Source organism: Hesperophylax consimilis, chromosome 16, assembly GCF_061612785.1.
Source record: "Hesperophylax consimilis isolate HC1 chromosome 16, BYU_Hcon_1.0, whole genome shotgun sequence".
NCBI lineage: Eukaryota > Metazoa > Arthropoda > Insecta > Trichoptera > Limnephilidae > Hesperophylax > Hesperophylax consimilis.
Window position 1 is genome coordinate 27,712,762 of NC_142851.1, and position 27,862 is coordinate 27,740,623.

General features: G+C 34.5%; 1 protein-coding gene across 1 annotated transcript in view; it reads right to left on the reverse strand.

Moving 5' to 3' along the window:
- LOC149416970 (transient receptor potential channel pyrexia-like) overlaps positions 1-27,862 on the reverse strand; it is a 58,585-nt gene that overhangs the window by 25,630 nt on the left and 5,093 nt on the right. The window contains exons 3-6 of the mRNA XM_089641356.1: positions 2,245-2,446; positions 1,599-1,749; positions 1,298-1,441; positions 548-767 (exon numbers count right to left, since the gene is read on the reverse strand). Of these exons, the coding sequence (XP_089497482.1) occupies positions 548-767; positions 1,298-1,441; positions 1,599-1,749; positions 2,245-2,446 (717 nt within the window). The remainder of the gene's footprint in view (positions 1-547; positions 768-1,297; positions 1,442-1,598; positions 1,750-2,244; positions 2,447-27,862) is intronic.

Genomic DNA, 27,862 nt, shown 5'->3' on the forward strand with positions numbered 1-27,862 from the left:
GTTGCCGAGCATGACTACAGATCGCCAACAAACAAACAACGGTTCACAGCGCCTACGGACGGGTTGTTTCACAGTATTTGAACAATTCATCAAATTTCAAAGTTAATATCCACGTTCTGTAATAGTCCTATTCGAGTTCTGATATTATCCAAGTACTGTGAACCAATCGATATGAACCTTAAACTTTAACTTGAAAATTAAATTGTTCTAAATATTCTTAATTTATTCAACGCGAACTTCAATTCTACATTAGCGATCTGCAGCCGTGCTCGGAAACGATAACAAGTTATCGACATTATTGATAAATCATTGGTCTACCGGAATACATTATGCCCGGTGGTGTAACCATTTTGTAGCTAAATTGTCATCTCAATTTTTTATGTTAGACGTATTCTTAGTTTTCGTTAGATTTAGTTAACTTGGTAATGCTAATCTCGATTTCGACAACTTCTTTATTTTTCTTGTCTAGAAAATTGTTCAAAAGTCAATAATAATAATTGTTATCTGTTGTTTGTGTCCTTATTTATCAAATTCGTCCAGTTCTTACCCAAGTGTAAGGCCGTCTGCGCTTTCTTATTGGGCGTATCCGTGGGAGCCCCTCGGTCGAGCAACTCCCTTGCGCAGGCCGAGTACCCATCCTTAGCAGCCAGATGAAGCGCCGTGAGTTGGTCGGGCTCGAAGCACGCGTGGACATCGGCCCCGTGCCGCAGAAGTAGGCTGGCGCACACCGTTGAGCCGAGTTCCGCGGCCACGTGGAGCGGTGTCTTCTTGGAACCCTGCAAAACAAGCAATCAAGATACACCGTGAGACAAATTACAGGATTCTAGCCTTTTTTATTTGATCGATAAATCATTAACAAACTGGGACGGCTAGTCTGTATAGGACCTTAGCAAGGGTGAAAGATTACCGAACACCAAAAGGGATTACATATTTAGTTTTTATCATGTTTTTTTTTTACGTGATGTCCTTTGTCAGAAATGGTCACAGGTAGATCTGAGGATTAAATATTCGTCAATAATCAGGTTTATAAAACTGGACGGGTCCGTTGGAGAAGGCATTTAACAAGGATAGAAGATACAATTTACTCTGTATAACAAAGACGTGTTGGGTGGCTGCAGACTATAGGAAAATAGTTTGGGCAGTCATAAAGATACCATATCAACCAAAACACAAGTAGTATATAATTGTACTGACTGGTGAAAATTAACAAAATTATTTCATTGAGCCTTGTTGTTAGATCCCATTTATTTCGGATTTTGGATCTACTTTCTTGTGCAATATCGATTTACTTGGAAACGCAACTGACCTGTGGAGTATCTGCTCTCGCCCCGCTCTTCAACAACTCTTCCACGCAGTCTGCAGCTTCGCTTTGTACTGCATAATGTAGTGGCGAGCGGTCGTTGATACCTGCATTCACATCAGCGCCGTGCTTGACAAGAATCTGAATGAAGAAAGACCAATATAACACATGTGTTCATGTCCAGTGATTTCATATTCATTTAGCTTGAGTTGATTAATTAATTTCCCTCTGTCTCTTAAGTGCTTGTAAGTACCAGAAGAGTGATTCCCGGTGGAAAGACCATATATTATTCTCCTACCTGTATGCATTCCACACTTTTAGCGCTTGCGGCACAGTGAAGGGGGGTTGCCTTGCTCGCTTTGTCCCAAGCGCTCGCAGGAGATCCATGCTCTAACATTAACTTCACGCATTCTGCGCTGCCGACAAGCGCTGCTAGATGTAGTCCATTCCTGAAACCATATCATCACATTAGTCTCAGTTATAATCACCACCAAGTAATCAGATGCTTTAACTGGATTTATTTATTTTATTTTATTTATGGTTTTTGAATATATACATAGTTACCTATGTCCTAATACAATCCTTATACATAAACAGCCTTACTAATAAATAAAAAACACTTCCAAACCGTTAAACAGTGTTTTAGTTAGACTGTATAAGCTCTGTTTTGAATTCTTACTAATAAAAAATGTTTATCTCTGCAGCTAAAAAACTAGCAACATCGAATTTAGGCAGTTTGACTCATTCGCATGAGTTTCCCGTCTTTTCTATTTTGAATAAAGTATTGAGTGTGAGTACCTACTGTGCCAAGGAGTTGTATGATGGCTCATCCTTATAGCCCAACGTGTAAATGGCGTAACGATTAGTTAGTAATTTCCCAATGCACAATAACAACCTTGAGTAGGTCTTACTTGTAAATGTGTTTTAACCAATCAACTTCTCACCTGCCCTGTGGGTCCAGCAGCAGCGGGTCCGCGCCCCCCTTGAGCAGCAACCGCAGGGCGGAGTCGTTTCCCAGCCAGCAGGCCAACAGCAGCGTTACCCCCGCGGCACCCGGGAGCGCCAGGGCTTCCTCGGCCCTGTCGGCACATACCAGCTGACTAGCGCCCCATGTGTCCAGGGCCTTAAGGCACTCGACTATCTCGTCTAGGTGGACACAAAATCAATGATTATTTTATTTATGAAACGAAGATTCAATAACACATATGTCATTCCAACACATTAAGGCGGCTTAACCAGCGGACGAGAATTCAAATTTCGTTTAAAGACGGTCTCGCGATCGGACGTTTTTTTAGAACGAGACAGAAATACCGAATTCAATCCGCTGCGAGCCGTACATTCGCGCGGCTAACGAAAACTACAGCATGGTTCCGATGAAATAACAATTATTGTTTAATTCTCGGTTGTAGCTTTCTTCCTAATAAGTAGTACATACATATTTGTAAATTATACGTCGGAGTGCGTAAACATAAATAAATACAAATGCAGTTTGTTGACATGGTAGATATAAAATATGTAGGTATATGAATATACATTTAAAAAAAATTTCAAATATTTGTTTAATTTGTTTTTTTTTTAATATTTTACATGAGCTTTCCAAAGGTGAGTAAAAATCTTTTGTTTTACTTATTTATTCGTTTGTCCGAAAGGTATTACCGGTAAGTTTTATTTCTAATACTTATCTTTAAAGTATTACTTGATTTGATATGTATGACATTGAAAAGAGGGTTTATTCCTTACAACTGAAGTAGTATATATATTAAAACTAGGTTTTATTTCCAACTATTTTCTACGGTACCTACCTACATATGTAGTTATGCGATCGCATAATATTGTATCGCTTTCATGTATTTGTTTTCATAGTTAACGGAGCGACCTGACTCGTCTAATTTTCGAAATGTTATTAAATTTACCAGGTAAATTTCGATTGAAAAATCATATGTTAGTATGTCAAAAATAACCTCGTCTTTTTTCCTAAAACAAGAAACTCAATTCACAATATGACATTATGAAACTGACAAAAAGTAACACAAAAAATATTAAATATGTTGAATTATATCAACGTAATAGTGAATTGGACAATAAAATAGAAATAATGAACAATAAAATGATTTGAATCGCACATCACGAATCAAAATTCATTTGGTTCGTGGCACTTTTTGACCACCAATCACAAACAGTTTCACGCTTGGCATAAGTTTTGACATTTATACATGAAACATCGATGACAGACATAAACTCCTGATAGTCCATAGTTGATTCTTTTCCCTAGAAATTAAACAACACAAAATTATCGTCAAATGTAATAAATAATATGTGCTGACTGATTCTTTCGAACGACCCTGTAGCATATAAGTACGTACAATGTACACGGCTAATTAAATATCACTAACCTTTGTTTTTTTGAAAATATATCTCCCACGCACGTTTTTGATTTCGTAATTTGTGTTTTCTAATAAAACTTTTGTTCCAAGGATATTTTCCTCCCCATTTTTAAGCGAGGAATTTCTTTAAAATGTTATTCACTAGACCGGCGTGAACTACACGTCCGCTTGCCGCCCGGTCGCGGCGGAGAATGACAAAATTTTGTCTTCTGCCGAGTTAATAAAAATGCACAAACGCGAATCGAAATTAATTACTATTATTTACTTTAAGAATATATTTATTGGTCTTAAATTATTTCTAATGTTTCAATAATGTCTTGGTAAATTATTTTTGTAAAAAAATCTAAACTATACCAATTTGTAAGACCTTAAATAAATAGTCAAATTGAGGGATTTTCGTCACAAAACGCGTGTTCGGATTTATTTATTAGAAATTCTATTTTAAATAAAAACAAAATTCTTATACATACTTATGATAGATAATTTATTGATTGTTTATACTGTATATTATATGATTTGAAATATTTGTTGTATAATACAAATTCACCTTTTAAAAGGCAACAAATCTGCGCAACGTCCAACGGTAACACTTTATTATGATATGAAAATAAATTTATTTTTCAAAATTTAACATCTTACTTTACTAGATAAAATAACGATCTTTCAAAATCAATTTGTGTTGTTTTCTAGAAAAGTGTCCATACGTCTAAAACTGGCCTCAAAAATGCCAAATTTCAGGTCAAGTCTACCTATTTCGCCTTAACCCTTAAATGCATACTGTTGCAAAACTGCAACATACCGTTCAAACCACTTTTAACTCTTTGGTGTGTACTTAATGCATGCCGTTTTAGAATTATCAAGTTCACGGTAATATATTTTATCGAGTGGCATCACCTTTTTTTTCTTTCGCGAATGTCAAATGTCACTTTTTCTTTAACAAAGCGAAGATTCTCGAAAATTGGTTGGAGGTTAGAATTACAGTTTTGTTTTGCTGTTATTATTTTGATTTTTTTAGGTAAGTAGATACAATAATACAATACTTATATGTAATAACTCGTATTTTTCCGGTACACTTATTAGTTTTGAGAAATTTTTTTAGGTTTTTTTTTTTTTTCATACGTAAATTGTTCATATTAATTTTTATTAAATACATGGTGTTGTAAACCTGCAACATTTTTTTTTTAATCAAATATCATTAAAAAATTACAAAAAAATAAAATTCTTTATATTTCCTTGCATATGCATGTAAATATCTACAAAATATTTTTTTTCCAGAAAAATAAATAAATCATGCATTTAAGGGTTAACACATGACCAATTCGGGAACGGGGTTTCATTGAAGCCAGAGTTAAGCCCCCGCATACCCAATTTCTACTGATTTATAACAAGTTTCTATTTAACTCTTTTTAAGTTTTTAAGTTCGAAAAAAAAAGTTATTTGGGAAGATAATATCTATAGGTACTTTTGTTATGGCGAAACGTCAATGACATGAAATTCCCTCGATAGAAAAAAATCGAAAAGTAAGCTCCGAAAATTATTAAAAACACGCTTTGTTCTTGTAGTGTATCTTTAAATGCAAATAAAGCATTTGTTGAGATATTTTTGCTCTATTTCAAACGAGCCGTCCTTACCATTTTTAGTTAGCACCGAGCAGATTAGCATGAAAGTCGAAATGAAGGTAATAAACAACTTCAAGCAGAAAATAAAGAAATAAAACTACACATTAATAAAATGGAGCAAAATGAAAAACAAAACAACGTCGAAATACAGGGTGTTCCTTTTAAGGAAAATTAAAATATCACAAAAGTATTTGATAATATACTAGAAACACTCAAATGTGATAAAGAAACGATTAAAGTGGCAAATATTTTCAAAAACAAAAATAAAAACCCGAAAAAAAATACTCCCATAGTAGTTTCTCTACAAAACAAAGATAGTAAGACGTAATTGTAGCACATAAAAAAATATTGTATTTTATACGCAAATCACATAAATTTTGAAGAAATCAATACAATATATATTAACGAACAACTGACCCAATTTAATAAACACCTACTATACCTAGCTAAATCGTCAAGACTTAGGTACAAATTTGTTTGGGCAAAAAATGGAAAAATATGGACGAGAATAAACGAAACATCTCCAATCTTACAAATGAGATCTTCAGAAGACATCCCCTCCGAATAAAGAATAATAAACCATATAGCAAACAACTCCCTACATGTAAAAGCCCTCTGGGCGTTAAATAAATAAATAAAAACTCATTACAAGTGAAAATAACATATCTTTCAAAATGTCTGATGAAAATTACATTTGTAAAAACACAAGTTAACTAAATAATCACTTTAAAGACATTAATTTTTCAATTCTTAATATGAATATTAGAAGTTTAAGAATGCACTTTGATGAACTCTGTATTCTTCTCGATAGTCTTTATTTTTCTCCTAGTTTTGTTATTTTAACAGAAACACAAATGATAGAAGTAATCCCCTATAACCTGCCAGGATATGTAACTATTTCATCTGAATGTAAACATACTGGTCGCGATGGTATCACTGTATTTATAAAAAAAAATCTTTAACAAACTGCCTTCGAAATTATAGACTTTAAAACAGCTAATTAACATTTACCCACTACTTATCTGCTATTAGCTATCTATAGATCACCTTCCTTAACCCTAGATTCATAACCTTATCTAAGAGGAACATTATTCATAAACATTCATCTCGCAGACGACTAAATTTAAGTGACGAGTTTTGGGGTACTTGTAAATAAAATAAATCAATTAAGTATGGCACTTTTTAATATGTTTAATTAGGTAACAAAAAAATAATAAACAAGTTAAAATTAAATTTCATCGGTACATTCCACACACATGAAGCCGCGATGGTCCATGCACATATACTTTTTGCATTGCTTGCATTGGAACCTTGTCATATGCCGTTTTTTATAATCACAATAACGACAAACCATTTTTTGAGTACCACTTAGACCAGGTGTGGCAATGGTAGGCATTTCATCTAAAACTTCGGCGATTTTCCTTTTTAGGCATCTCTTCAAAGTTGGCATTTCGGTTCTTTTACGTAACCATGTCGTTATCACTGTCGGAATCTGTCGGGACCATTTCATCTAATTCGACATCACTGATTTCTACATCCTTTTGCTGACTGGTAAAATCATCATCACCAGAATCAGATAAACGATTCAAATAGTCATCAATTTGCCGATCATCCATTCTAAAATAAAATAAAAAGATTTGATGTAAAATACACACAATAATACATTTTGAACGATAAAATAAGATGTAACTATAAATAATAACTCATATAGAATAATATCATATACTTACTTTTACTCTGTATAACCAGAACTCATCAAAAACAATGTTTTCAAAATAACTTGCAGTCTCGTCAAAAGTTACACTAGATATTCATAAACATTCGTCTCTCAGACGTTCAAAGGTCTATAACTAGTCCACAAGACTTCACTGCGAGGCAAGCGAACCCGCGTTACTAATGAACAAGCGATCTAGGAAGGTCCTTGAGAGATCATCATTTTATCTCTTCGAGACACTAGAAACAAATTTACGTTTTGCGCGGTCTGCGGGACGAATGGTTATGAATCTAGGGTTAAATGAATCTCTATTCAATAATGAACTAAATTTCCTTTTAAAAATGACAGAAATAACTTTAACTTTGCAATGTTAACTGGTGATATTAATATAAACATAAATGAAAAGAACAAAATTTATAAATGAAAAGAACAAAATTTATAAATGAATACTTAAATTGTTTGTCACATGCAGGATATCAATCATACATTAACTCACCAACAAGAGAAAATCTGAATAATTCCACGACTTTAGATCACATATTTATCATAACACAAAATCTCGTTATAACTAAATCTTCAACTCTAAAAACAAACATTACTGACCACTTCCCAACATTCTATGTGATTCTATGGACACAACATCTTAACAAAAAAATTCAAAAGTATAATATACCACTCTGTACTAACGCTGTTGAAAAAAATTAAAATAATTACATCACATTAAATAATCTACTACATTCAGAAAAATGGGACAATATAGTATCAATAGCTAACCCAAATTCAGCATTAGAATTATTTTATAAAACTCTACAAGATTATATTTCGAAGAGCACAAATAAAATTGTTATCACTAAGAGAAATTATAAAAAGATTAAACCGATTAAACCTTGGATCGCCGTAGGACTAATAGTCTCTATTAAACAAAGAGATAAACTATTCAAAGAGATGTTAAATTATCAAAAAGCCTGTCAAAAAAATAACACAAGAATAATGCCTTTTATGAAAACAAAACAAATTAATAATGCAAAAAATGATTTTGGTATCGTAAATGTGAAATATTATTAATGAAATCACTAAAAAAAAAATTATCAACCGATGTCAATGAGATTATAATAAATAAAAATATTATAACTGACAAATCGGCTGTTGCCGAAAACTTTAACGACTTTTTTACAAATGTAGTAGATCAAGTACTTGAATCTTCTAGTAAAATTAATAATACAACACACGTAGACTCATCTTTACACTTAGTCTCAATTTAATTTAAGTTTATTTTAAGTTAATCTAGATTCAATTAACTCCTTAGAATATTTTTCACCCATCACAACAAATGAAATTAATAAACACATTGACAGTCTAAAATCAACTTTTTTTTTTCTTTTTTACTTGTACTATCATGTAGAATCACTTGAAGTTTGTGCACTTTACCCCCGACATTTTGTATAATATGCGCAATATAATGTAATATCTATTTTCGTACATTTATATAAATTATATACACATTTACATTTTTATGCTTGCTTTTTTTTATATCTTGCTTATCAAATTTATTATATTATAAATATAGATAGAAAGACCCTAAGTGCCTCCTAAGGACTTACAAATCAGAAGACTTTTTTGTAATTATTTATTTATTCATTTAAACAATTCAATAATTATAAAGAGTAATAAAACATGCATGCAACATAAAATTATATTCTAAAATGTATTTTTGTTTTTATAATTTCCTCTCATAAATAATCAGTGTGTGTATGTATATGTGAAAGGGGCTTTATTTATTTACATTTTTAAGAAATTACTACTTTTAATAGTTTAAGCTTTCAGTGAACTTTCTGTACGGGACGGCACTGTAGTCGCCGGCCGCACAGACGATATAGCGGGAGTGGCCGGCTGGCCGCTTCGACGCCTTGGAAGAGAAGGTCGGGAAAAAGTAGGGAGAATGTTGAAAAAAATGGGGAAAAATATGGGGAAAGGGAAAAATGAGGAAAGGGGAAAATGGGGAAAAATATAGGGAAAGCGAGAAATGGTGAAAATGTGGGAGAAAGGTATAAGGCAGGGGGGAGGAAGGTAGGGGGGAACCTGTGCCCTGACAAGGGACGCTTCGACTATTGTGAAAGTTTCTTCTTGATGAACACCAGGGAGCCGGGAGAAAGAAGAAGGCCAGGTTGAAGTGAAGGTCCAGGGCAGAAGAGGCTTGAAGAAGGCAGTCAGGGCAGTCCAGGAGAGATGTTGATCGTTCGATGGTTGCTGGCTCTCTCCCGAATTGCGCAAGTTTTCTGCCTTTTAAAGGACCAACGGGCTTAGCTCTCCCTTTGTTAGCGAGAAATTCCGAGAATTTATTTTGGGTTCTCGGAATTTTCACAGGGAAGAGCGCCGCTGTTACGCAACTCGGTTGAATATGCGCAGAGGTGAGTTTGTAAAGGAACTGCCTCTGCGTAAATTCAGATTTATGCAAATTAATTTAAGTCGGTGGAGGTACGTCCGGTACACTTTCAATTTTATTTTTAACTTGTTTATAATACAAGATTCTCTAAAAATGAAGGATTGGTGGTTTCGAAATGTCCCAATAAATACGGTGAAAGAACCCTAAACTATAAACTTATTGCCCTAAACATGTTTCGAGCGAAATACGGATCTGGAAACCTTATTGTCAATCTGAGCAAAGAGTTGGCCTAATTTCAAAAATACTGTTGGATTGTGACACGTGTCGCGTCAAATTTACAGTCAACACATGAGACCAAAAATCTAAACATACCATGGACGTCAATATACTCGTAGCAACAGCAGTTGTTCTGCCGCAGTTTCATTCAATGCCGAGAGATCCGTTTACAGTCTCCAAAAAGCAATACTAGGGCACAACCCTAGAAGCAAAGCCAAATGATTGGAATACAGAAAGATAAAAACACCCATTGTCAAAAATATCTTCGCCGCAAATGATCAAATAAAAGTTTATTAATTCAAGAAGGCAAGCATTACCGTGATCGATGTTAAAAATCTAACATGGCCCAAAAATAACTCCAGTATCTTTAAGAAACGTTTCTCTAAAACCTTTGAAAAAAACTTAAAATGTCAGTTAGATATACCGTTCTACAGCAAGACCGCGTATGGCTGGAATTGTGAAACCACTTCATAACCGCCTAAAACTTTCTAAATATTGTTAAAAGAAAAATAAAAAACTGGACTTTCAATCGTTAAAACTTTATAACACAAACAAGACCTTTTTAAATGTACAATCCCTCAGACATGGTGTCAATAATGAAATTAAAGCTCTTCAGTTGTTGTACTCAAGTTGGTATTACCATGCCAAGTGGCTTGTATTGATAACATAATTAATATTGATATTCCATACTTGGCTTAGTTGACGACTGTAAAATTGTTAAAACTAAGCGTCCATTTATAGCATAAAATTAGAGATCAATTAAAGAGTTAATACAGCAAAAGAAATTTAATTTCTTTAAACTCAAAGGAGAAGAATTGTATTCTTACATACGTTCAAATGTAAAAATACAATCAGTCACTTCTAAAATTTAAGATTATATCGTAGGTTTACTCCTTTTATCTGTACTTTCTGAAATAACTGTAGGGAAAAGTTCAGATGTTTTGTTTTTTATGACTGGTGGTTTGCGAATTGGTAAATTCCTCGCCAAATCTTCTGCCGATAATTGCTTCCGCACCGGAGAGGGCGGTATAATTTTTTTCTATATGATCGCTTCGACCAACGGCCATCAGTGATCACGTCTATCACTGCCACTCCGTCCTGCAGAGAACCTTCTTCGATAGCTGCTTGACGCTGTCGTTCCGCTGCGACTTCCATGGCGACTAACGCGCATTTCTCCCACTCCCTTGACACTAACACATTTTTCTTGTTGAACAATTTTTGGGACATCGGGGGTACGGGAGCCGTCAAAATCTCAGACAGTTGAGCAAGCCCGATTCCTGCAGGAGTCATCCCCGATACTACTGCTACATTGACGTCCATGGTATGTTTAGGATTTGGGTCGCATGTGTGAACTGTAAATTTGGCGCGACACATGTTACATTCAAACAGTATTTTGGACATAAGGCCAAATCTTTTCTCAGATATGGCAAAGGTTTCCAAATCCGCATCCAAAAGGAGGATGGTCCGATATGGATTTCAATTGGTCAATAAAATAAAAAATGTCGACGATACGTCTTTTTTTGGCCTCCTTCGGCTGTATCATTTTTATCCAACCTAGAAAAGCAAAATGAACGTTAAAAATGGACATCGATTTATGAAAAAATACATTGATTTGGATGCCAATATACTATTATAAACTTTTGAATGTTTGTATTACTGAAGATTATTTTTTTCGTATGAAGCAGATATTCTTTTTTCCCATTAAGTAGATAGTTTGTAGATTGATAATTCATCTATCCGGAATATATCTTATATCGATAGTAAAATAACAAACATTAGTAAAATTAATCACTATAACATACCTATTGTCAATGGATTGCGAAAGACCACGGTCGACTAATCGACCACTTCGGTCGATAAGTTTCTTGTTTTTGGCCTTGTTTTGGTTCTTGTTTATGTAGACACGTACATCAGATAAACTGTAAAGAAAATTAAAGTAATAAATAACAACAATAATTTCATCGAAAATCTTAAATACGTTTTACCTTTCTACATTTTCCAAATTCTCCTTACGAGTATAATCCTTAGGTGATGCCTTTTCAGATTGTTCGTGGAAACCAGAAAAAAAAACATTGATTATAACTGCACTTCAAGAAGTGACCTTTTAAATAACAGTAAAGAGCTCAAATAATTGTATTATTACCTTCGTGCTTTAGCATCTTTAACATCAAGACTCAGGCAAAACATTCTGTAGTGGAGTATAGATTTCACATCTGAAACATAATTAAAGAGTTTATTGAAAATAGAACACCTAGGTACGGTTATTCAAAAAATGTACATTAAAATTAATTCTGATTAGAAATTGTACAGTTGTCATTCAGCATTCTCAAAGATGACATAGACTCTGAGGGAAAGTATTTTCTTCAGATCCTCCTTCCGACATAAAAAAATAACATCACTAAATTAATTACAAGATAATAGCACCCTGTAAATCACTAGATAGTATGAGTGTCGGGCTCTCGGAGCAGCCTGACGCGTTTTGGTCGGTCTCGTCTTTCTTCGACAATTACAAGGGATATTTCATACATTCCGCCCTTAAAAGTGTCAATAAATGTTCCTTACTGTGTTCAAATTGCTTAAGTGTACTAAAAACTAATTTTACTGTGACCAGTGTGGACGTATAACGACTTTAAGAATAGGTGACAAATAATATTGTTAATCCTAAGATGTGTGAATTCCAATGTGTATAATACGAGACCAGTGCTTTGAACATTCACCAGATGTGATCATCCCTTCGGCCCTTGCCCCTTGCCCCTCGTCCACCCGCACCAATACTGCAAACCCCGCTGTCCGACGCATACAGTGCGGTTATAGAATGTGGGCCATATGACATTGCTTAGGCCACAGAATCGTCGTTTCTCGGAATCTACCCTTAACCCGGACAAGAAGAGAGTCATTTGGCGACTCATGCAACCCCTGCCGCAACCTCCGCTCCCCACTGCTCGTGCCCTTGCGCGCGTGAAATAATGACATCGGAAATGAAGGATGAAATCGGACTGAACCCGCGCTCTTTGGTTTTCTGTCTACGTGGAGTGTCTTAAAACAATTATACAGTGATAAAATATCTATTTTTAGTGGTAGTTTATTTGTTTAGTCATTCTGGAACAGTTTTTTCTTTGGTTGAGTTTAGGATTAAGTTAAATGTTATATTAAGCGTATAAATATGTATTTTTTTTATGTGTGTAACGATATGTTAAGTTGTATAAGTAAGATGTTTATGTAGTACTTGGAAGGGAATGGCCGACAAAGATTTCGATGAGGTTCGCTATCCATCACATCGCCAACCCTTCGGTGGCGCAAAGAGGAGGACGGAACGTGATCAATGTCGAATTGGTACATGGAACATTAGAGGAGGAATGGAAAGAAAGATGAACGAACTATGTGATACAATGGTGAGCAAATGTTTGGACGTACTGTGTATAACAGAGAGTATGAAAAAGGGTAGCGGTACAATGCAGCATAATGATAGGCTCGTCATTTGGTCTGGGAGACCAGATACGGAGAGGGCTTGTCAAGGTGTTGCAGCGCTACTGTCTCCCAGAATGATTGAATGTATGTTGCAGTATGAATGTGTAAGTCCGAGAATAATGTGGATCAGATTTAAAATCGGTTTGACAAGGGTGTTTCTTGTTATTTGCTACGCCCCTGTCAATTCTGAAAGCGATGAAGTGAAAGATGATTTTTGGACTGGTGTGAATGATGTAATGAGACTAAAAAATATGAACGAAAGGATTATAATGGCAGGCGATTTGAATGGGTGGGTGGGAATTAGACGTGACGGATTTGATTCGGTCTTAGGTATGTTTGGGGATAAAAGAACGAATGACAACGGGAACAGAATACTTGAAGTATGTTTAGAGTGGAACCTGTTTGTGTCGAATACTTTCTTCGATCATAAAGGTATCCACCAATATACGTGGGAAAGAGGAAATGAGAGGTCAATTATTGATTTTGTAGTAATTGACTCTAGGTTGAGAGCTGTTACCGAGGACACGAGAGTTTTCAGAGGGGCTGAGGTCGAAACTGACCACTTTCTTGTAGTGTCAAGAGTAAACCTCTTTCGCGGTTGGCGCTCTAAAGTGAAAACGGTACTAACTCCAACAAGAGTCAAAATAGAAAAACTACAAAATGATAATGTGAGAAGTAAGTATATGAATTGTGCAGAGATAAGATTGAATGCGAAGGAAATGGATGGTCTAAGCATAGACGAAACATGGAACCACATAAAAGTGTGTCTTTGTGAATCTGCTAGAGAGGTTTGTGGAATAAGTACGCAAGGTAGGAAGAAAGGTGATGCATGGTGGGATGATGAGATTAAAGCACTGGTCTCAGAGAAGAAGAAAGCATGGTTATGTCTGATTGCGGCTGGCAGTGCTTCCAGCGAAGAGAAGTATCGAGCGAAAGAAGTATATAAGGAATGTAAGAAAAAAGTAAGAGTTGGAGTGAAAGAACGAAAAAAACGCCTGGAAGAGGAAGAAGGAATGAAAATGACAAACCATTTCCAAGGAAACATTAAGTTGTTTTGGAAAGAAGTCAAAAGGTCCCGGAGTGGCCCAGAAAACGGAAGCATGAAAGTGATAAAATCAAAAGATGGAAAAATGTTGACGAATGAGGAAAAAATAAAAGAGAGATGGATGAATTATTTCGAGGAAGTCTTCGAAAGCGAAGTGAGTGACAGTGATTCCAGCGGTGAATCAGATATGCATGACGATGGAGTGAATGTTACCGAAATTAGCATGGATGAGATAGAAAGTTCGATTAAATGTATGAAGAATGGTAAGGCTGTCGGGTTTGACAATATTGCTGCTGAATATTTTAAAGGAGGTAGCCGTATAATTCTCACATGGTTGTGCTTATCTTTTTAACCAATGTTTAAAGGAAGGTTATACGCCTTTAGACTGGAGAAGGGCTGTGATAATGCCATTATACAAAGGTAAAGGGTCACGTATGGAATGTGGGAATCATAGGGCTATTAGCCTGCTAAGTTCAGTTGGCAAGCTGTATGGTAGAATTTTGATTGAAAGAGTAAGAAAGGAAACAAAAGATAAAATATGGGATGTGCAAGGTGCTTTTATGAGTGGAAGGGGGTGCATGGACCAGATCTTCTCATTGCGTATGCTCACTGAGAAGTTTCTGGCAAAAAACCAGAAACTTTTCTGTGCCTTTGTAGATCTACAAAAAGCATACGACCGAGTCGACAGGAAAAAGCTATGGAAGGTGTTGTCCAAGTATGGAGTGAATACATATCTGACTCAGGCAATCGCGTCTCTGTATGAGGGAAGCGTTGCATGTGTTAGGGTAAACGGTGGTTTTACGGGGTGGTTTGATATCACAAAAGGTGTTAAACAAGGCTGCGTAATGTCACCGTGGTTATTCAATCTATACATGGATAATTGTATGCAAGAATTGAAAGAGGTGGGATTGGGCGCGAATTTGAATAATTTGAAAGTATGTTGCCTGTTGTATGCTGATGATGCGGTGCTGATTGCTAATAGTATAGAAGATCTACAGTCTCTCGTGTCTAGGATGAACGAAGTATGCATGAAGAATGAGTTGATGATGAATGTAAGTAAGTCTAAAGTAATGGTGTTTGAAAGAGAGAGTACGAAAACAGTGTGCAATATAATTGTGAATGAGGAATACTTGGAGCAGGTGGATGAGTTTGTGTATTTAGGAAGTATGTTTACGAGAGATGGGAAGGCTGACAGAGATATTGAAAGAAGGGTAAATGCAGGTAATTCCGTTAATGGAGGACTGAACGCCGTTGGCGCTAACAAAAAACTGTCCAAAGAAGCGAAGTTAGCAGTCCACAACGGAGTGCTGGTACCTACCTTGATGTATGGAAGTGAGGCATGGAACTGGCAAAGAAAGGATGAAAGTAGATTGAATGCTGTTGAAATGAGATCCCTGAGGCGTATGTGTGGTAAAACCATGTTTGATCGTGTGAGGAATGTGGAGATCCGCAAAGAGTGCAAGGCTGATGTAAGCGTAATGAGTAAGATTAAGAAAGGGACGCTTAGATGGTTTGGGCATGTAGAGCGAATGAGCGAAGATAGGAGTGTAAGGAGGATATATGATGCAAATGCGAATGGTAGCAGAAGTCGGGGACGCCCGAGGAAGACATGGCACGATCAAGTGAATCAGATACTAGAGTAGGGCCATGTCAAGAGTCAGAATAATAGAAGAGTATGTATGAGACGATGTATGAATGTGAATGAGGCAAGAAGTGTGTGCCAAGACCGAGTTGTTTGGCGGTCCGTCCTCTCTGCCTACCCCTGCGGGGAAACGGCGTGATGGTTAGTTAGTTAGTTAGTTAGTAAATCACTTTTATTGACAATGTTTCTCTGTTTTCTTGACTCCTCCCACCTTTAAGTTAGTTTTAAGATTGCTAGTTAATGACACGGTTGTGTCGAAACCGGTTGCAAAGTAAACGAAATTTAAGTAACAAATGTACATTGAAAAATAAAACAAAAATGTCTAGAAATTGTACATAGTTAATACCCAAGAAATACAAAAAATCACTAAATTAAATTAAATTCCCCACAGTTTCAGAATAGCTGTTTTTGCTTGCACTTCATTATTATTTTGGCTCAATATTATTATTTGAAACAGATGGCTCATATATTATTATAACATAATTATTATCGTTATTTATTCTGTTGCCTTTCAGCCAATATTTCGGGCATCGTTGCAGTGTCCATCATCAGAGCTGATGTGAAGTGACGTGTGTGTTTTTGTACGTAGAAAGTTAATTCAAAAAGAAATCACTATCATATAGGTATTCCTCAACAAGAAAAACTAAATTAATAAAAACTTACCCCGTAATTTCTAATGCATTGGAATTAGTTTTATTTCCCAAAGTATGTATTCTGAAAAAATAAAATAATATCTTTAATTATAACAATATTAATTACTTATTTTTATAATAAATTATCGTTTATAATAAATATAAGCTTATAAATCAAATATTGTATTTTTCTTCTCACCTATTAGCTTGGATCATGCGTTGAACCTTTTGTAGATATAATGTTTTCTTTGAAATACGAGATGTCTTTCGTGTATTTCCCATCTTTGAAAAAACGTGAAATATTTACACGTAATCGCACGTCTGTAGATCGTAGAACGTTGAACGACACATCTGCTCACGAAGCCCTCGAGCATAAATTTTTTAAAGTTTTTCAAAGGAAGATAGGTAAATATTCAAGTGGTAGCGAGCGCACTATAATTAATATTATTTAAAAGCAATAGGCGTAAGCGACAGTTGTGAAAATATTTAATTAAACACGACTTATTTACAATAGAGCGAAAAATTCTTTACAAACACCGTAGCATTTATTTTATTTTATTTTTGTTTTTATTTTTATTTTATTTGGAAAACCAACAGTTATAATTATTACAAGGTATGGTGTAATAAGTGTTAATTATTTAACCAATAATAGGTTTTCACTTAGGTATTTTAATTATTTAGTGAATATATATAATATTTATTAGAGATGTTCCGACTAGTCGGCGACTAGTCGGTAAAGCCGACTATCCGGCCACTATTGTAGTCGTCGATTAGTCGGCGACTAATCGGCAAAGAGCGCCGACTATCCGGCTTCTTACGTTGTATGTATTTCTCAATAATATGAATGCGGGGGACTACATGAAATAAAAACCTTGATTAAATTTTTTTTATTTTTTTATAATCAGTCTTATACATTAAAAAATGTAAAGCAATCTTTCCTTTGGTAATCAGTTTTTAAAATTACTTGTTTGTAAAGAAAACATAATTATTACATTTATTGAACAAAATTAGTACCTATCCTAATTAACATAAAAAACAACATAATATCTTCGTATCTTCAATTATTTCTTATTATTAAAATAAAAAGTAGATTTTTTAAATTAACAAACTCAGTTATATGTATTAAAGCAAGATTGTATGTACAAGATGCACAGTAATATATGTATATATTATATATATATATATATATATATATATATATATATATATATATATATATATATATATATATCCAAAAATTCTAAACATGAACTGTTTGATAAAAACAAAAAAACATATTACTTATAACCATACCTACATAATCTAATCAAATCAAAGTCACAATTGTGACAACCAAAAATATCATAATCTCCTTATATTTTTTATAACTTACTTATATTTTTTTAATTAAGGGTAAATTATGATGTAAGAAGACTAAAGCTTCTGCCCTTTCTGGTAGCAATCGATTTCTTTTTGTTCCATATATGTTTCCGGCCTCTGAGAACAGCTTCTCACTGTAAACAGAACTTGCGGGACAGCAGAGGTACACTTTGGCCATGCGCGACATTTCAGGGTACCTAGAACTATCCCCGAAACCGTAGTCGGCTTAGCCGACTAGTCGGCCGACTAGTCGGTCTTATTACAACCGACTAATCGGCTAGTCGGCTAGTCGGCGAAAGTCATAATCGGCACATCTCTAATATTTATGTAAGAAAAAAAGTTACATTAGCCTATAGGGATGGGATGGCGGAAGGGAGGGGTATGGGATGGATCTAGTCTGTGTAATGTGTAGTAGGTATGTACGTATGTGTATTAATAAAAAAATAATAATGATAATATAATTATTTATTGATTTTAGGTTTGAAATTGTGGGGTGCTGAGTTAAATAAGTCTAATTCACTGTATGAAGTATTAAAATTGTATGAAGCACGGTGAATAAAAGCATTTTGTTTTGAGTTCGTGTTACATTGAGGGATGTTTAATGTCTGATTTTGTCTGGTTTGTCTGATGAGTACTCTTAATTGAATTCTTTCTAGTAATTCCGGGCAATCTATCACAGAGGTGGCAATTTTTTGTAAAAATAGTACGTCTGCGGAGTTTCTACGACTTTCCAGTGACGAAATCCTGAAAAAAGCTGCTGACTCCTCGTGACTCAGATGAGAACGATAGGCCCGAAAATCAAGGTATCGTAGAAAACGATATTGCACTTTCTCAATCCTTTCTATGTGTGACTTATACGTGGGATTCCAGACTTGAGAGGCGTACTCCAGAGAACTGCGTACATACGCAAAGTACAGCATTTTCATGGTATTTATTTTTAAATTTTTTTACAGGTTCTGAGTACAAAGCCAAGTACCTTGGAAGCTTTTGCAACCATGGATTCGATATGACGCTCAAAAATTAATTTCGGATCTAACACTACTCCCAGATCCTTAGCCTCTGTCATTTTGCTCAGTATTGTTTCCGTTAAGGGAGTAATTAAAAGAAATGGTATTTTTATTTCGGGTGAAGCTGATGGTGCCACATTTTTTTACATTTATTTGCAGGTTGTGTTCTGCACAATAAATATTTAGGCGATTTAGATCTTCTTGCACGCGGGTACACTCATTTCCACAGAATATTTTCATGTCATCTGCGAATAATAAAGTTCTGGAGTGGTGAAAACATTTCCCAATGTCATTAATATACATGGTGTATCGGCACGTACCCGACAAACTTTAACCAGCTATTCCTTAGCATATTTGGAGTAAAAAATCTTATGTGCACTTTGCTGTCCGGTAACGTTTTTATTAATAGAAAATTTACTATTCATATTTTCACCACATGTCACTACTGTTTTATCCTTTGTCAAAGTTTGAAAACCCATCTGGCAAATATTTTATTCGAATTCCGTTGAATATTGCACGTGTTTACCTATATTGGCGCACTTTTAGAATCACAACGAAATGGCACGGCACCATTCGTCTCATTTTTAACTATTATTATTTAGTGTGTGCGAAAGAGCGAAGACGCTTTTTGACATACTTGCTTATAACAGCTGCTGAACACGAAACGCAATGCCAATGACAGTGATGTAGTGTGGAAATTTTAATTTTTTTTGTTTTTAATTTTAAAAAATGCTACCGGACAGCAAAGTGCCCATAACATTTTTTACTCCAAATGTGCTAAGGAAAGCTGGATAAAGTTGGTCGGGTTAGTGCCGATACACCCTGTATATATTAAAGAGTAATGGTCCGAATAATGACCCCTGGGGTACTCCCGACGGCACGGTTTCCCAGTTCGATTTATAGCCACCGACGACTACTGCTTGGCTACGGTTTGCTATATATGACGAGAGCCATCTGAGGAGGTCTCCGTGTACACCGATTTGTAAAAGTTTTCTCAGCAAGATATCATGAATAACTTCTAATTTCACTGGATACATTTTTCAAATAATTGTTTATGTGAACTCATTTGTAATTTTTATTGATTAAATTTTCCTAAATTCACGTTATGAATTTAGGAAAATTGATTAATGATTAATAAAAAAAATTATTTAAACAAGATTTATTATTAAAAAAAAAAAAAAAAAAAAAAGCTACATATATTTTTTTTACATATCTTCTAAAGTTATATTATGCGCTCCTAATATGCGTTTATTGTTGTTGCATTTTATTAAGTACCCATTTCATACAAGATTGCCAGCTCGGTCTTTGAACAATTTACAACTAGTACTGTACCTACCTTCTATTATTTCGTACCTAATAAGTACATTTTTATTTTTATTTTTTCTTAGTTTAATAACTCTTATATTATTATTTCAGTTATATTTTTTAGTTTGTAATTAAATTTCTTATTTTCTTAATTAGGTATATTGTGTTATCAAATTTATCATCTAGTTTTATAACTATTTGTTAATTTTTAACTAGTGAAATTTTACAACTTATAAACCATAATGACTCCCAACCCAACACTCCCCAACTCAAACACGAGAAATAATTTCTCAATTGAATTTTCGCAGTTTACGTTAAAAATTTCTATTTTTTTCGCAATCAGCCTCGAAATATTTACATTTGTAAATTATTTTATTGTGTTTGTGTTGTAATATGGCAATGAAATAACATTCAGTTAGTAACACTACATGCACATGAAGTAGATGGGAAGTAGGTGTCAAAAAGTATAAGTCTCTGTAATGGCTGCAATGTGTGTGCTCTGTTACAATAAACGTTATTTTGGTTAGTAAAGATAACCATCTATTATTTATCAAGACTACAGGTTAAGGGCCCAGGCACATGTGAAAAGAGGAAAAACATCTTGTAATGATGGAAGGCAATCAGAACATGTTAAAATTGGAGGGGTCAAGAAACTGTAATGTGTGGAAGTTCCAGACTGCAGTATTGTTACGTGGACAAGGATGGCTGGATATAGTGGATAAGGTCGGAGTACAAAACCTGAAGAAAGTGCACAGAAAATTATTTGGGAAAACAAGGGTGCAAAGGCTCAGTCCTTAATAGTCACAAGGATGACAGAAAATGTTATGTTACACATTATATCATGTTCTACTTCAGCGGAAATGTGGAAGAAGTTGCAGAGTGTGTGTGAACAAAAAACGGAGACCAGCATTCATATTGTACAACAGCGATTTTTTCAGTACAAATATGAAAAAGGAACAGAAATGTCTGCATTTTTATTAAAAATACAAGAATTACAGAACTAGTTAAAACAATTGGGAGAAGAAATTTCTGAGAAATTTGTTATAACTAAAATACTCATGTCGCTGCCAGAAGAATATAAACATTTCGTTTCGGCTTGGGAATCTGCTCGTGATGACCAACAAACCTTGGAAAACTTAGTGGCCAGGTTGTTGATGGAGGAAGAAAGATTTATTGAAAAAAATGATGAACTTCAACAAACCCCATCATCGTCAGCTTTCGTAATGAAAAAAAAAAAAAATGGAAAGTGTTTTAAGTGTGGAAAAATCGGACATTTCCAGAGCGAATGTAGGAAAAAATAAAAATAACAATGAAGAAAATAAATATAACAAGTGTTGTTACTGTGGCAAGTTTGGACATTATAAATCGCAGTGCTGGTTAAATAAAGACTCAAGTGAATACAACACAAAGAAAAGTAATGCGTTTGTCGTATTAAATAAAATTTACGACAATTATCAAGACTAGCAGTTAAAAACCCGCTCCGCGGGTTTTTGCTGCTAGGCCCTGCGGGCGGCACTTACTTCGGCTGCGCCCAGTTTAAGTGATATTAACAACAGTTACATTTAATAGATAGATATTAGGTCATTCACAGAGAGAGGGTGAGTATATATTGTTAAAACACGGAACAGGAAGGAGTTAATGAATAATAACATGCTCAATTTAGGCATAATAAGAATGACAGTTGTTTGAATAAATGAAATTTTACGTATTTGTGATGGATTATTTCAAATGAAACACTATTATTGACTACATGTCTACAACTGATATTAACTGTTATGGTACCTAATATAATTTGCTCATAGGAGACTTGCAGTGCTTAAATATGTGTTACAACCGTCAATGTCTATAAGTTGAATCAATATCGTATAGTTTGTCACAACAATTAAAGATAGTTACAACAAAGTTGACTGAAATAATACATTATTACATATTGATTAATTGTACCCGTGTTTATGGATAAAAGGAGGGTAATTGTGCAATGTGATTAGCAGTCGGTTTAATTAAAAGGTGTGAATTTTACTCCAACTGATGGTAATTCTTTTCCTAAAACTGTTACTGTATCTAATAAAGTTTAAAGTTAGATTATATATACACCTTCATCAGGAGAGTAAAAATCTATATATAAAGGTAGATTATTACAATATAGCGCCCCTGAGGTGATATCTCACAAAAGCGGCGCCATGCAAATTGTCCAATTAATAAATAAATATAATGTTTACATTTTATTATGTACGTATGCATTGATATACAATGGAAATAGATAAAATAATGTTATCCGATTAAACTTTATTTTATTAAAAAACAAATAACTTTTTTAACTTCACTTTATTATATACAACCAATACATGTTTCATGAACGAAGTATACACCGAAGTCAAAAATTAAATATAGATTACAATTGGAAAAAAGAAGTGGAAGGAGGGGGGAGGGGTAAGAGTAGGCTGGGTTTATAAGAATTAGGAATTACAATATGAAAGACCAGTTAAGTGGGAAAATATTTAAAAGAGAGTTTATAAAAAAAAATTCTTGTTAATTACATCTACTTTTATAAACATGTTCTCTTATTTCTAAAATTTCGAAATTATTTATTTGTGATGCTTTATATCCTGTGTGAAGTATTTTAAGACCTGAAATTTTTTTTTGCATATAACCATAAAACAATATATTCATAAGACAAATAACATTTAATAACGGTTATTCTAATAAATTGATAGTTGAAATACTAAATAAAATAATTAAACATATTATCTTCAAACGGTATTTTTACCCTAGTTCTTAAGATATAAATAAACAATGGCGTAGAATTCTGTTTGTGGATAACGACACTTCTAAAATTATATATGTATATAAACATTCCTGGTACTATTCAACCGGCGTTTTACACTAATAACAGAATGAATAAATATATTCTTAATAATTAATATAGATTAATAAGTAATATAGATATAGATATATAAGTAATATAGATTGCGAAAATCAAACAAAAAAATCAGGAGTTTATAAACTCAATTGGGCTGGATTGTAATTTATTTTACAAAGGTAGAACCAATAGAAACTTTGAAGTCAGAACTAAAAAACATCTCAGGGTTCTAAATGGAAATAGTGAATATGAGTTTGCAAATCATCTTTTGAATCACACTTTCGATAAAAATTCAGGTCTTAAAATACTTCACTCAGGATTAAAGCATCGCAAATAAATAATTTAGAAATTTTAGAAATTAGAAAACATGTCAATATAAAATCAGATAAGCAAAAAAAAATTATAAATAATAATGAAAAATGCCATTGCAAAGTAGAACTAAACTTCCAGAAGAAATCTTATTATTAAACACTTGATGTTCAAGTAATTTTGCATATTTAAATATACGCGCCAGTCATTTGATTCGTTTCTTCACCGCCAGAGGGGCGCTCTGTCGGCCACCTAGCCGCGATGCGTATTCGGGTATCGGCCATATTGAATTAACGCGTGCTTTTTTTGTCAAACGTCAAACGTAATCACGTAATTGTGGATAATTTTCACTGTAATGTAATTAATCCAATGGATTATGAACTTTCTAAGACATATTTTCTTCGATATTATCCAAAAATTGTATAAGCAGAAACGATATTTTTTAAGAAATATCGTATTACATGTGGCGATTCTATTTCAGTATGAAATGGTGTCTTAATCTTTAAAGTCTTATTTAAACACAATTTGAATTTGACCAATCACAGGGCCTACACCGTCCAGACGCTGGAGTAATAATATTATCAGATTCTAAGTGGCTCGTAGACACCGGTGCGGATGAACATATGTGTTGTGATAAAGACATGACTAACTCCAGCAATTACCGGCCAATATCTTTAGCAACTATAACTGCTAGATTATTTGAAAGGGTAATATTAAATGAGATAAATGATAAACTAATGTCTAAAGATAACCAGATGGGATTTAAATGTAGACTATCCACTAATATGGCAATATATACTGCAAAGCAAATAATAGAATTCTACAAGAAACGAAAAACTACCGTATACGGGTGCTTCTTAGATCTAAGTAAAGCCTTCGACAGGGTCTGTCATAAAACATTATGGGATAAATTGAAAGATAGGAATATACCTACCTCATTTATAAACATACTATCCCGATGGCACTCCCAGCAAGAAAATGTTGTACGGTGGGCAAGTACATACTCCCAGCCGATATATTTGCGGTCAGGAGTAAGGCAAGGAGGGTGTATGTCCCCCATTCTATTTAATGTATACATGGACGAGTTGTCAAGTCGCCTGGACATCAGAACGGGCTGTCGTGTTAACAGTATATGTATGAATCATATAAGCTACGCGGACGACATGATCCTCCTAGCTCCGTCGATCAAGGGATTAAGATTACTCCTAAACATTTGTGAAGAATATGGAAAACAGCATAATATGATGTACAACCCGAAGAAGACGGAATTGATTGCGTTCCACCACGGAAAAAGTCAAGATACAAGTAATATGCTCCCCGTATACCTTAACGAGGCAAAAATAAATACATGTTCGAACGTGAAATACTTGGGGCACATTATTAATGAAAACCTATCGGACGATGGCGATATCGAACGACAAAGGAGAAGCCTTAGCATAGTTTCTAACATGATTGCCCGCAGATTTTGCAAATGCAGCAATACCGTTAAAAAAATACTGTTCAACGCATTCTGTACTGGCCTGTATACGTGTGAGACATGGTGTTACTACCGAACTTGCTCGATGGAACGACTCCGAATTCAATATAATGACGCCTGTAGAATAATATTTGGATACCGAAGATACAGCAGCGCATCGACAATGTTCACGGAACTAGGACTGAATGGATTTGCCGGCCTGATGAGACACCGGGTCACTGGAGCCAGGATGCGGCTAATGGCCTCCGCCAATACGTTGGTGACCGCAGCCTACCAGCACCAAGCGCCACTCCTGAGTGAGCGCTGGGCCCAAGCGCACTCAAGACCACACCCTGCATAGTTTTCCTTATTTGATAATTTATTATATCTATTGTACAAAAAAAAATGTATATCTATATGGGACGTGTGGGATTGCACAAACCTCCCCACATCCTGGAATAAAATATTATTATTATTATTATTATTAAAGCCTTATTTACAAATTTAACAGACATTTTGAATAAATCAGTGATAGTCGGTAATGGCGAGTCAATCAGTGTGTTGGGCTGTGGCCAGATGGCGGTACAGGTGCAAAACAACACGGAATGGGTTGACACTACCATAAACAACGTGTTATTTGTACCAGATTTGAAAATCAATCTGTTCTCTGTCAATCGCGCTAAAAAAAGGTTATGTTATGATGACAGGTGACAAGTCTTGCAAATTTTACAAAGATGGAGATATTTGTGCCGTAGCAAAACGAGACGGAAGCGGTTTTTATATGGATTTACGTTTTAAATGCAATACTGCAATTGTGGCAAAATCAGAACTGAATGATTTTAGTTTGTGGCACGAAAAATTAGCTCATCAAAACCTTGAGTATGTCAAGGAAGTTTTACAGAAAAACAACATCGATTCACAACAAACATTAGTTCCGAAATGTGAAAGTTGTTTACAAGGAAAAATTCACCGGTTGCCGTTTGCAAAAAGTATTACACCAGCAAGAAGACATGTGAAGTAATTCACGCGGATACGTGTGGCCCAATGGAAGAAATGTCACTAGGAGGGTTGAAGTACTTTGTTCTGTTTGAAGATGACTACTCAAATTTTAGATATGTTTATTTTGTTAAAAATAAATACGACATCAAGAATTGTATTGAAGACTTTCTAAATAAAACTGAAAATATAACTGGAAATAAGGTTAAAATCTTTCGAAGTGACAATGGACTGGAATTTATAAACAAAGAAGTGAAAGTAATGAAATGAAAATAAGAAAGAAATGTTCTCAAAGCGTGGTATAACCCATCAAACGACTGTTCCATATACTCCAGAGCAAAATGGAAAGGCTGAAAGAGAAAATAGGACCTTAGTGGAGGCTGCAAGGACAATGCTACATGCAAAAAGTTTACCAAAAAAACTATGGGCAGAAGCTGTAAATACTGCAGTTTTTGTACTTAATAGGACTGGAAAAAGCAAAGTAAAAGGAAAATCTCCCTTTGAAGTATGGACAAACAGAAACTTTGACATCCGTCAATTGAAAGTGTTTGGTACACCTGTATATGCGCACATTCCTAAAGAAAGAAGAAGAAAATGGGACAAAAAGGGTGAGAAAGGACCAATGGTTGGTTAAAGCGAAGATGTGAAAGGGTACAGGATATATTTTTCACATAAGAATACCATAGGGTAAACATAAACAAAGAGGGATGTAATTTTCTTAGAAAATGAAAATAAACTTCAGGAATCAATTGAGATAATATCTTTAGAAGACAAACCATCACAGATGTCCGAAACAATGGTAAATGAAGAAATTAGAACATTGGAAGATGAAGGTGGTATGAAAATCTCTACTGAAGAAGATATGCTATATTAAACCAAATCGGAAAGTGATAATGAACCATGTGTTGATGAGTTGAGTTCAAATGAGTCAGTGAGTGAAGATAATCCACTAGCACACTACTGTGAGAGATCAAAAAGAACAAGGAAACAAACTTCTTTCTATAAATGCAACAATGTACAAATTAATTTTGATCCTGATCCGATGACATACAAAGACGCTGTGAGTAGGGTTGATGCTTCCAAGTGGCAGGAGGCCATTGAGAGAGAGAGAGAGCTGCAAACACTGAGAGAAAATAATACGTGGGAAGTGTACATTGAGCCAGTAGATCCAAGTAAAGTTGTTAGTAGCAAATGGGTGTTCAAAATTAAAGTTCCAAATCAATATAAAGCCCGGTTGGTTGCTAGGGGGTTTGAACAAGATAATTTGTTTAGTTATCAAGACATTTATGCTCCAGTAGCAAAATTATCCACTTTTAGACTTTTTGTTGCTATTGCTAGTAAATTAAACTTTTTTTTTGTATCAGGCAATTCACCCTAAAAAGAGTGCTATAAATTAAACTTGCAAATCTATCAAATGGATGTTACCGGCAGATTTTTGTATGGAAAAATCCAAGATGAGGTATATATTCAGTTACCTGAAGGAGCTTATTCTAATAATGAAAATATTGTAAAATTAAACAAATCACTGTATGGTTTAAAAATGTCTCCTAAGTGTTGGAATAATAAGTTCAATGATGTCATGACTAGAGAGGGTTTTCTAAGATCAAGCTGTGATTCGTGTTTATACAGAAGGTATAATGGAAATGATAAAATTTTTGTATTGTTATATGTTGATGACCTATTAATTTTTGGAACAAATAACTGTGAAGTTAAACAGCTTAAAAAGGCTTTGAATAGTGAATTTAAAATGAAGGATTTGAGATGTATATCTGATTTTCTAGGTATTAATATGAGTCAGAACTTAAAATCTGGGATAACTGAACTAAGTCAAAGAAGTTACTTAGAAAATATTCTTGTAAAATTTCAAATGGAAAATTGTAAACCGGTGGCTACACCGATGGATTAAAATTTCAATTTTAAAATCTTTCAAAATCAAAAGGTAGATAAAAATATTGAAAAATTATGTAGGCAGATAATAGGAAGTTTAATGTATGCTGTACAAGGTACAAGACCAGACTTGTGTTTTGCTGTTTCAATGCTAAGTAGGTATCAATATTGATGTATTGTTAGCTGCTCTAAAAAGGGTATTGCGCTATGTTAAGTATAC